Source organism: Xenopus laevis, chromosome 7L (genome assembly GCF_017654675.1).
Source record: "Xenopus laevis strain J_2021 chromosome 7L, Xenopus_laevis_v10.1, whole genome shotgun sequence".
NCBI classification, from domain to species: domain Eukaryota; kingdom Metazoa; phylum Chordata; class Amphibia; order Anura; family Pipidae; genus Xenopus; species Xenopus laevis.
Window position 1 is genome coordinate 26,757,548 of NC_054383.1, and position 12,782 is coordinate 26,770,329.

Consider the following 12,782-nt stretch of genomic DNA (forward strand, 5'->3'; position numbering starts at 1 on the left):
AAATGTTTTCCTCCACTTAACTTTAACTTTTTAAACCTTCCCTATAAACTGTGACTTAAACTGCACAGCATTCAAGAACCAGTCAAAATGTCATTTTTCTGCAATAGCATTATCAATTCAATAGTAATTACATCCATTAAGCCAATAGTGTGGTTTAGTGAATGAGCCTCTGGGGGTATTATCAAACAAAATCTATGCCAGGCGATACATACTCTGGAGAATAATGAAGTTTTGCAGTTTGCAAAAGCAGACCAACAAGATCATTAAAACAACAACATACAATAGCCTCCCAGCCCAACTGGAAAATAAAATGGATGATATAACCACAAGGGTGGCTTTTTTTTTTTTTATTAAGGACTGAAACATTAATACGTATGAAATATAATGCATGCTAAATACCAGATTTCATAGATGTGCAAAAAACAGAAGGGAAAATGCTGCACTGTAAATATGTATTAGCATTGTAAAAGAATGGAGTAGAGTTACATGTACATTTTATTTCAAGAAGTCATAGCTGCAGCGTATTTGCGAAAAATATACAGAACACTAACTTTTTATATACTTTTTGTAGTTTAAAAGCAGTTTACCTAAAATGTATGTTCTGTTATAAGAAAAGCTGTCATAAGCTATTAAAACAAAACAATTTATACTGATCCATTAAGCACCTCCGTCCATAGATTTACACTGCATTAAAATTGAAATACAGGTATGGGGGCCTGTTATGCAGAACGCTTGGGACCTGGGGTTTCCCAGATAAGGGATCTTTCTGTAATCTGGCTCTCCATACCTAACCTCTACTATAAAATCATTTAAACATTAAGGGGGTTATTTATTAAAACTCTAATTTATCTCATATTTTAATAAAACCAAGCTTGACCAAACTCCCATCCACGATTTTATCAACAATTTAACAATAAAATAACTCTAAAAAGTCAGGTCGGGAAAAAACTCGATAAAATCGAGCGAAAATGTACGAATTCTTTGGATTCAACTGGCGAATCGCTCAATCTTTTCACGTTATCGCCCAAAACCCCAAAATTTTTCGGATTATTGGATGAAACCCAGAGCAGATCACTATATCTTCAAATTGTAAAAGGGAAATCTCCCAGTGACTTATACCTCAACAGGTTTGAGATGGCAGATTTTTATATTTGGACTTTTTGCAGCTTTGGGGAATAATAGATCGAATATGAGGTACTGTAATATTATTACAGAGGAAAGGGAAATTAATTTTAAAAAAAATTTCATTATTTGCTTAAAATGGAGTATTTGGGAGATGGCCTTCCAATAATTCAGAACTATGTGGATAATAAGTTCTGGGTAATGGATCCCGTACGTGAAATGATATTCAACTGCTGCAAACAATCAAACATTTTCTTGCAAATTCTTCCTTTAGGAAATTAGGAAAAAAAATCGAAGAGCCAATTTGTTAAAAATGCTCCTGACAGGTAAGTGTTAATAAATTAGAGAATAAACCAAACCTGAAGGCAATCCCAGAGCAAATCTGTGAGGAATTCCCAGCTTGGATCTGAATATATCTGTGGTTCTAAAAGATTTCCTAATAATTATCCAAAAAACTCTGAAATACAACAATTACTATATGAAAGTGCAAAAAGTACATGAGGTCTTACATGCAGCTGGCCATAGGGAAATTTGCAATTGCGGTCATAAAAGAGGCCTATTATATGTGAAAACAAAGCAGCAAAGTAGAGTCCTGCGCCAACCAATTTCTAAGACCTGGAACCGAACCGAACCCACAGCCCGCGACCCGAACCACAACCCGCATATTTTCCCACTTTGATCCGCTACCCAACCAGGACCCGCAACTGCCTTATCCGCAACCTGCCGACCACCATCAAACAGGAAGTGACGGTGCTGCAAACTGGAAGTGATGTCATCAAAAGTGGGCGGGGACAGAAACAAGTTTTGAAAAACTTTAAAAGGAGTAAAATATAGACAATATTACATAAGACCCGTTACAACCAGACCGTGGCAGGACTCTACAGCAAAGTAAAGGTATGGGACCTGTAATTCAGAACGCTCAGGACCTAGTGTTTTCTGGATTTGGATCTCTATACCTAAAATAATTTAAACCCAATAGGATTGTTTTGCCTCCAATAAGGATTAATTATATCCTCGTTGGGAGTAACGCTTTATTGTTACAGAGAAAAAGGATATTTTCAAAATGTTTTTTATTTAACTTTTGAATTATTTAATTAAAAAGGAGCCTATGGCAATGTGACTTTATATCGCTGCAGCCTGGGAATTGTCCAGTACCTGCAGACCCTGAGTTTTACCATGCAACTATTCTTGCTATATGTTGATATTTGAAAATAAAAAAAATGTACCGTAAATATATTAAAAAAAAAAAAGCCTATGGGAGATGACCTTCCTTCAATTTGGATCATTCTGGATAATAGCTTTCCAGATAACAGATCCCGTATTTACAGAATGAAAGTTATATGTAGAAGATTCTTGTACAGGGGTTTTATTGTGTAATAATTAAGTTAGGGGGTTTGCAGGACAAAAATAAAGCTCCGGTAGATTTTCCCTGACTGCTGCAATGAAAACAGCAAAAACTGTTGAGCTGCTGTTGGCTTATGTGCTCATCGTGTTTTTAAAACCCATCCCTTGGATGTACCACCAACACATTGTAATCTGCCTCTTACTGGTGCTTAGTACCATTATGACCTCCCACTCCACTTTAATCATTGCAGACACACACAAAATACATTAACATTTCCGGCTGTAAGTCTAACTGTTCCCTAAACAATTGGAAGAAACATTCTTAGCTAAACGTTCCTTTTGCAGTCTGTTTAATTTTTGATATAAAATCCAGGAGATTGCTGCTTTACAGTTTTTAAGGAGAGAAAAGAAGGATTTGCACTTCACATTCTGGGGAAAGAGGATATAGACAAGTTCCCGGGCAGTAAACGTTTTTAAGTGCTTGCTAAGATGGGTCATTTCCTGTCATAGACAGTCTCTTTTTTTTAAATAGAAAATAAACCCATTTTTATTAACTCATGTGGAAAGTGTTATACCAGCTATCATGATTAGGCTACAAATAATAAAACAGCATTTGCCGTCAGGTCAGATATAAGGAAGGAAAGAAATGAAAAATGGGTCTTGGAACTTCGGAAACATATATTTTATTTTAATTAAAGATAACTGATCAAGCGATGGTGGGAAAAAAAAACGAATTATCTGAGGCGGGGTCACTTTTGCAGGCCTATGTCGACTTCTCTCAAGTAGATTTGGTAGAGCTTAATAAAAGCTCATCTACATTCTACAGGAATGGGACCTGTTATCCAAAATGCTCAAGACCTTGGATCTTCCAGATAATGGATCTTTCTGTAATTTGGATCTTCATACCTTAAGTCTTCTAGAAAATCATGTAAATATTAAATAAACCCAATAGGCTGGTTTTGCTGGACTAATATCTAGTTTGGATCAAGTACAAGCTACTGTTTTATTATTACAGAGAAAAAGGAAATAATTTTTTAAAATTTGGATTATTTCTAGAACATGAAGTCTATGGGAGACGGCCATTCTGTAATTCAGAGCTTTCTGGATAACGGGTCCCATACCTGTATTAATTCCTATGGGATTTTTACAATTGTATTTATCAAATACATATATAAATATGGTTCTAAAAACCCCACAAACTCAACATGGGTGAGTTTTTATTTATTAAGCTCAAATCTCACTTTTTGATAAATCTGCCCCACAACGTCTGAAATTGGTTATTGTCAAGAAAATCCCAAAAAGTGCAACTGAAATCATAAAAACTGGAGGTGCAACCAAGAAAGCACAGTATGTGTGGGTTTTGCATTAAACTGTGTTTTCTTCCACTTTTTATGCCAGAAATATCAATTGCTGCCTGATTTTGTTTCTGTTGGGTTTAATGAGTTACCCCACATCTGAATTAGTGTAAAATAATGGTGTAACTTTCAGCATTAATCTGGCATTATAGAAAGACATTTAAAACAGTGCAATAAGTTCTTTGTCATTAGTCATTTTTATGATTGCAATTTTTGGCGTATAATTCAGCCACACACAAGGAGGCCGAAGCAACTTTCTAAATTACAAAAGGAATTTATCTTAAAGGAGAAGGAAAGCTACCGAAGCAGTTTATTGCCAATAGATTTGCCACAATAGTGCAAGCTAAAACACTATTTATTCTGCTGAATACTTTACCATACCTGAGTAAACAGCTCTAGAAGCTCTCTCTGTTTGTTACGGATAGCATCTGCCATATTAGCTTGGTGTGACATCACCTCCTGCCTGAGTCTCTCCCCGCTCACTCTTAGCTCTGGGCTCAGATTACAGCAGGGAGGGGGGAAAGGGGAGGGAGAGAGGAGCAAACTGAGCATGTTCAAGCCCCAGCCCAGGAGGTTTATGCTGAAAACAGGAAGTCTGATACAGAAGTCCATGTACACACAATAGAAGGAAATATATGCTGTTTATTTTGACAAAAGAACTCAGAGCAGCATTACTTTGAGGGTTTACTGGTGTATTTATATAGACCTTTCTGATAAAGCTTACTTAACTTTAGCCTTTCCTTCTCCTTTAACGGGGAAGGACCCAGCTGATTAACATATGGATTTTGAATCAGTGAGGTATGCTTTGAATCTAGAGCAAGCATTTTGTTTCAGCTCATCCTGCAAGTCACTTTAGCTCTTGGTTACGTTGAGCAGCTAAATGCGGTTACATGCCCTGTTAGGCAAGGTGCTACTCGGCCTAGGAATGCAACATACATTTCTGCATGAATTAATAGCAGCATATTTTTCAAGGAAAGACACGTGAAGGAGGTGTGCCCAGACAGCGTCACTAATGACAGGTCAGCGGCTCTTATGACTCCAACACTGGAATGAGCGTCATAAACAGCAAAATAACTTGCCTTGCTCTTGCGCTTGAAACTGTATAGGCTGGAATGACACATTTGAGCAGTGCATATTCTCAGTGACAAGAAGGATGTGGGAAATCCAAGCAAACTCATTCTCCAAATGGTCTTGCTCAAAAGCCATTAACATGAACAAACTGTGAAGCCAAACTGCTGTGGAAAATAAATACATTAAACGGGTCTTCATTATTTTTTTTTTTATATATAGTTTTTGAATTTTTCGCCTTTTCTTTCTGACTTTCAGGCTTTCAAACACGGGTCACTGACCCCATCTAAAAAACAAATACACTATAAGGCTACAAATGTATTGTCTATTGCTACTTTGTATTACTCATTTTTTCCATTCAGGCCTCTCCTATTCATATTCCAATCTCTTATTCAAATCATTGCATGGTTGCAGGGGTTATATTGACCCTAGCAACCATATTGCAATATGGTGCATCTACAATGCACTAAGATGCTGCTGATTTGCTCCTGTAATTTACATAGGAAGATAAATCTCTGACTTTAGCGGTAGTCAATGGATGCATTTTCCACTTTACAAAGAGTCTGTTTTAATTACGAAATAATCAATGAGACTGCAGTCAAGCCAGATATATAGGTTTAAAGGAAACCTATAGTCATATATGAATAAAATTAGACAGTTTAAGCACATACGGGTATGAGACCTATTATCCAGAATGCTCAGGAACTGGGATTTACCAGATAAGGGATCTTTCCTTAAACTGAATATTCATACAGTAAGAGGGTTATTTACTAAAAACGCCAAAATCCCTCCATCATAAACCTGTCGAGGTCATGTATAAGTCAATTGCACATGTCCCTATCCCAATTTGAAAATACGTATTGTGGTTTGTGCTGGGTTTAGCCCGATAAACTGAAAAAGAATCGAGCAAGTCAGGAGAAAAGTCAGAAATAAACGTATGTTTCTGGTTTTCACTCGTTCGTGCTTTTGTTTTTCCCCGATCCAATTTATTTGAGTTATTTTAATGTTAAATAATGCAAAATTTTGTATGGGAGTTTGGTCAAGCTTTGTTTAACAAAAAAAAAAAAATTAGTAATTTGGATTTTAGTAAAATAACCCCCTAAATGTACTTAAAATTAAATAAACCCAACAGGATTATTTACCTCCAATAAGGATGAATTATATCTTAGTTCGGATCAAGTATACAGTACTGTTTAGTATTACAGAGAAAAAGAAAAACATATATTAAAAATCAAAATTATTTGATTAAAATGGAGTCTATAGCCCCACAATTCAGAGCTTTCTGCATAATGGGTTTCCAGATAATGGATGTCAGTGATGAGTTATATTAAGATAGCCACTTTACAGGAAACAATTAATTGCTTCAAAATGTCAGGTTTGGTCTACGATAAGAAAATTGCAACAGCAACTATCACTATATATCTCTCCAGCTGGCTCCTGGATGAGAATCTTTTAGTGTCAGACAAGCTATGACGCTGCTGTCTCTTTCTCTGCAAACTCTTAAATCAAGTTTGTGAGGCAGGTAGTTTTCCACTATTCATAAAGTAAAAAGTGTGGCATCTGATCAACATGTCATAGAACATATAATGGACCCATGACTCTTGTGAGCTAATGCCTTGATGTTTTATTAGGCTTATGTCACTGCAACAAACTGTCTGGAACTGTCCTGAAGCAAAATAAGCAAATTCCTTTTGTAAAATGGCCTTTAAACCACACAAGCATATAATATTCTTACTACAGCTTCTAGATGTAGCTAGCTAGTAATACATATGTTCTATTGTTTTCTAATAATATTTCTTGCTAAATACAAGTAACAATTACTATGGGGTCGTTCATATTCGTAAATACAGTGTGCAAAGTGCAATTCTGTTTATGTTTTCCCCATAATTCCAGTGTTCTTAAAACTGCACTTTGAGTTGCCTCTGATGCTCAAAAATGGATGAAATTGTGCTTGTGTTTTCGTGCAAATCAGGTGCATCTAACATTTTGAGATTGGGGTTGCGTCACTTATAGAATATGTGTTCAAAACGGTGTGGAGCTACTGCAAGAGCCAATGGATGTTGTTGGGAACCATTCTTGAGCATAACTCCCAAAATTCTGGAAATAAAAAGAGGGACAAAAAAATTGGTGCACGTATCGTGGCAAATTTTATTGACCACGCCCATTGTTGTGGCCACACACCCTAATCATCATGTTAATTTCACAAAATTTCGCAGGTTATAAAAGTTTGGACATATTTGTGTGGGTTTTTTTTTCAGTTATTACAGTTTTGCGAATGAAGGTGAGTTGCCCTGTAAGCTGTGAGTCTAACTTTTCCGAAGGGACCTGTTATCTTATATACAGTAGTTACAATTACTTATTTGCTTTTCTAGATACATTTGAATTGTTACAAATGTATCTAATCTTCTGTTGTGGCTGTTCCGGGCTCTCTGCCCCTGTGAGAATCACCAGAAAACACAGACTTCTGTTTCAAGTATCAGAGCAGATCTTAGAGAGGAAACAGAATTTTAGGATTTCAGTGGGCTTGTTTGGCCTACTAAAAAAACAGCAAGCAAAATAACTGAAATTACAGTCCTGGAGCAAAACTATACCCCTGAACAATACAGGCCGCTTAAAAAAAGTATTTTGATGAAAATGTATTTTTCTTAACAATTGTCCCAGTAAGAAATTCTGCTATCCCTCTGATTCCTAAGATCCACTGTGCTCACACACAAACCAAGAGCATGCATACATACTGTCACACCAGCCAATACAATGATTTTTTTACTCCCACATTTTGTCCTGTTAAAGAGTAAGAACCCGTATTATTTCCTGTCAGGTGATCAAATGACACACAGAATAGGTAAAGGTTGTACAAGAAAATATTGATTGATATGCATAAACCCATAAGATATTAAAACACGTTCTCTGTAACAATTTTTCTTTCAAAAACTTTAAAAAGGGAATATATACCCCTGAACACCGCAGGCCTCTGTAAAAATATATCAAATAATGATGCCCATACTTCAAAAACGCCTATTAAAAGCATTTTTTATAAATAAACATATTTTCCTAATATGTGCCCAGATTCAAATCAATGTCACCTGCCATCTCTCCTACCCAACTGGCACATGAATCTGACTGATCTTTCTTATGTTCATTTATAAATACTGTATGATTGGCCTTACAGCTGTTCATTCAGTAATATCGAGAATAATGTACCCCCTGTTGTAAATTATATAGTGAATGAAGTAGCCCCTCTTGTAAAATATAAGGATATTATAAGTTACCGAGGAGTTTCATGACCATATAAAAACACAAGGCTGAGAGTTTTTATACAGGTCATGAAACTCCAAGGTGACATCTATTATTCTAATGTTTTGCAACAGAGGGTGCTTTATTTTTCAAAATAGGTCCAAATGAGCAATACAGGCGGCACTCCAGATAAGTTAAAGGGAGTTTATTGCAACATTAGAGTAACAAAATCTCCTTACGAGTTTCGGGAAACATTCCCTTAATCATAGGCAACTTCCATTCATGCCTGTGATTAAGGCTATGTTTCCCAAAACGCATAAGGCAATTCTGTTACTCTAATGTTGCAATAAACTCCCTCTAACTCTTCCGGAGTGCCGCCTGCATCGCTCATTTGGACCGATATCACAGCCGGGACCTGGTGGCCAAGCACACAGAGTTTATGGAGCTGATTGGAGGGATATTGCGTGGTGGGGTGAGTCTTGAGTGATCACATTCCTACTGATTTTTTAAAATATACAAGTTTCAGTGAGTCAAGTGACAGAAATGACATCACTAAGCTCCGATTATAACCAATGGCATCACTACGCCATTATAAAGATATCATTTGCAGGATATTGTTTATTATATACTGTTTCCCTCAGCTAAGCAAATAGATTTTGCAGCAATTAAAAAAAGGGGAACCCCCATTTTGTTTCTGCCTTAGGTCCATGCCTTCAAACACCTACATAAGTAAAATAGACCGATGTGCCTTTGTAGCATCCCAAAATTGTCAAAAATGGCGCCATTTCAGACCTCCTTCTGATCTTTTGGAACAATCATGTTGGCATACAAATACTATGCTGCATCAGCCAATGAATGACCAGGAGTCTTCCACTCCTTCACAGCTTCCTGTTATGGTTTAGAACCTAACTTTTCTGCTCTTTCCTGTCCAGGGTTGCCAGGTTGGCGGGTTTCCAGCCAAATTGAGCTACTAATTTAAAAGCCCAGGCGGGTTATAAAGTACAAACTAGCCAAGGTACGGATTTGGACTACTTTTTGGGCCTTTGACTGGTTTGTAATTTGGAAAGTAGCCAAAGCTGTTTCTCCCAATGCATGTTGGGTAATGTAGTTTTTGTTTAACAATTTGCCAACTGCCAAGTTTAATATAAGACTACAATACCCAGCATGCAATCGGACTGACTTGTGTAGAAGATGGGAGTTACCAGATTTTAGGCTCTGTATCCCCGTCTCTAGTCCCTGTTTCCGGTGACTTTCAGACAATTTTGGGGCAAAAATCTGCTGGCCACCAAAATGTTGTATATGTTGTAAATTGTATATGTATTAGGGCCTTGAATCTGTCCCATTCTGCTTCATGGGAACATTTGTTAAACAGTGAAAATTTCACATCATTTCTTTAGAATTTTTTTCACTCCGCATATTGTGCTTTTTTGGGCTACTTTTGAAGTGCCTTGTGGCTAGTTTTGGGCTGGTTTTGTAGCCGACTTTGGCTGGTTTTCGAAATTAGACCTGGCAACCCTGTTCCTGTCAGGAGTTTAGGGAGCAACCACAGAAGAGTATAATCACTTCAGTAAAACGTACTGAATAATAAATGGGCTCTGCTGAAACATATAATATCTATACAATCAGCAGCAGAACTATACACGATAACAAAGGTCTATTTTCGCAGGACTACGTAAAAATGTTAGAGAATAGGGACGTTTGGGTACAATGGAATACGCCGCCTCCTAGCAACCACGCAAACTACGCAAAGTGAAGCGCTAGGCCAACAACAGCCCCGCAGAACCTTTAGGCGCGCAGAGTTTGGGAACTCACACGTCTGTCCCTTGCTGCACGAAGCCGGAGTTGAGGCACTTTTTGGCAATCTTCCGCCACACGGCATCCTTGCTGGTGAAATGCTGGAGTTTCCTGCACACCTGAGCTAGACGCCCTAGTGCCTGAGCGTCCAGGTAGGAGAAGAGGAGCAGGAGGATTTCCTCGGGCAAGTGCAGCAAGTAGGGCCACATCGCGGAGCCTCGCTGCTCTCCTGGGGCCTGACGTTCAGAGTCTGGCAGTACTCTAGCCTGTGTCTGCTCTCTTCTTCCATGGTGGTGGCTGCTTCACAAGTAGCTTGTTGTGGAAGCCATGGCTGTGAGGAAGTCACGTGAGGGGACAGGAACTGGCAGTGTTCTACTGCTGCTGAGGCACAGCGAGTGCGGAAGTGCCACCGGTAGCGGAACCAACGGGATGTGGACGAGTCCCTCGTATATTTCGGCACAGCACGTGTTTATTTTCGTCACCTTTATTTGTAACAGAGCCGCCGACTTCATGATTCCGTGTGCTGCTGCAGCAGGAGGACTCCCTTGTTGAGAAACCGAATAATGTTGCAGTCAGTCAGTGTTTTCATTTGCGATAAGACTATTGATCTTCCTGAGATATTCCAAGGTTTGGGCAGAGAGTTAAAGGGATTGTTCAGGCGTGTGAGTCGACTTTTAGTATGATGTAGAGAGTGATTTTATGAAACCATTTGCCATTGGTTCTCATTTTTTATTATTTAAGGTTTTTGAGTGATTTATTCTTTTTAGTTTGCAGCTCTTCAATTTGCATGATCAAAAAATCTGGTTGCTAGGGTCCAAATGACCCTAGTAACCATGTATTGATTTGAATAAGAGACAGGAATATGAATAGGAAATGTCCTTACTAGAAAGATGAGTAATATAAATTAGAGGGATGCACCGAATCCAGGATTCGGTTCGGAATTCGGCCTTTCTCAGCAGGATTCGGATTCAGCCGTATCCTCCTGCCCGGCTGAACCAAATCCTAATTTGCGTATTCAAATTAGGGGCGGGAAAGGAAATCGCCTGACTCTTTGTCACAAAACAATGAAGTCAAAAATGTTTTCCCCTTCCCACCCCTAATTTGCATATGCAAATCAGGATTCAGTTCAGTATTCAGCCGAATCTTTCACAAAGGATTTGGGGGGTTCAGCCGAATCCAAAATAGTAGATTTGGTGCATCCCTAAAAAATTAGCAATAACACTACATTTGTAGCCTTACAGATTATTTGCTTTTTAGATGGGGTCAGCAACGCCCATTTGAAAGCTGGAAAGAGTCAGAGGGAAAAGGCAAATAATTATAAAACTATAAATAATAAAAACTAGTGGAAAAGTTGCTTAGGGTTGGCCATTCTATTACATATTAAAAGGTTACTTAAGGGCGAATCATCCCTTTAATGTTCTTTCGGTCTCCAGCATGAGGGGCCCCAACATTAAGCAGGGGCCCTTGTAGAGCAACAGATCTATAACCTTGTGTGAAAAATGCTATGGCTCTTGCATGATGGTGTTTGAATGTGTGCTGCAAAATCATGCAACCGGAATATGTCCAAATGCAGATATTCTGTTTATGTGAGATTATTTTAAGTGCGTATTTACCATGTAGGCATTTGAGGGCCTGTGCCAAGGGTGGCAGCTTTAAATAGTTTTTTCCCCTTTAAATGAACTTTTAGTATGATGTAGTGGGTGCTTTTTTGAGACAGTTTGCAATTGGTCTTCGTTTTTTCCTAATTTGCAGTTTTTGATTTATTTAACTTTTTAGTCAGCAGCTCTTCACTGTATTATGTCAACAGCTATCTGGTTGCTAGAGTCCAATTTAACATAGCAACCAGGCAGTGGTTTGAAAGAGAGACAGGACTATGAATAGAGGAGTGCCTAGAAAGATAAGTATTAGCAATAGTTTTTTGTTTTTTTTTGCTGCTGGGATCAGTAATCCCCCATTTGGAAGCTGGAGTCCAAAGAGGAAGGAAATTTGAAAAGTTGCTAAGAATAGGACATTCTATAAAGTATCCTAAAGGTGAACCACCCATTCAAGGGGATAGTTCTCGGATACGGTTGCCACCTTTTCTCCCCGGGCAGGGGGCGTGGCTGTGAAGTGGCGGGCCGTGATGTCAGTGGGTGTGGCTATGACACAGAGATTGCCCATTCGCTGTGTCAATCATTGGGAATCCTGCCCGGTTTTCCATTCAAATTACTGGGCTGTCTAGGTCAAAATCGGACAGGTGGCAACCCTATCCTTGGTTGTCTATATGGTTAAAAAAAATCAACTTACCCACTGCAGAATGCTTTACTATGAAATCCAGCATCAGAGTTGGGCGGTAGATGGATCCCTGGAACAGTGCACGGCAGATGTGATGTCACATCACATCCAATTGCTATACATGCCTGTGCAGATGGGGCGCTTACATGTCCGTGCCTAGTCTAGCATCGGACGTAAATACACTGCTTAGTGCAATTAAGTGGTTTATGTAAGTTTTAATTAATATTGGTAATGTGGCATTCAGGGAAAGAAAAACTTTAACTGGTCTGGATCACACCTTAAATCCCCAAGGTCCTTTCGAGGATAACAAATAATTAGAAGATTAATTAAAAGTGCGTTTGGAAACCAAGTTTATCTGAAGGTATACACTTTTATTGTTCAATAAAATTATCCACTTTATGTAAGTTCGACATGCATTTCTCATCATTTACAGGAGGCAGTCTGGTTTGTTGTTGAATATGTATGTAAGTTGAAACCTATACATTTACTTATTAAATGCAGCTTAGACAAATGTCTGTCTTAAAGGAGAAGGAAAGTCGTTTAGCACTTGAGGGTGCCAAATGTTAGGCACCCCCAAGTGAATTTATTTAC

The 12,782-nt window shown here is 38.3% G+C and overlaps 1 protein-coding gene across 1 annotated transcript in view; it reads right to left on the reverse strand.

Annotated features, from left to right (window-relative positions):
- The window catches only part of fbxw4.L (F-box and WD repeat domain containing 4 L homeolog), a gene marked incomplete in the record, with an annotated part of 129,340 nt that extends 119,102 nt beyond the window's left edge, over positions 1–10,238 (reverse strand). The window contains 1 exon segment of the mRNA NM_001097827.1: positions 9,936–10,238. Coding sequence (NP_001091296.1) covers positions 9,936–10,126 — 191 coding nt within the window.
- Positions 10,239–12,782: the final 2,544 nt, after the last annotated feature.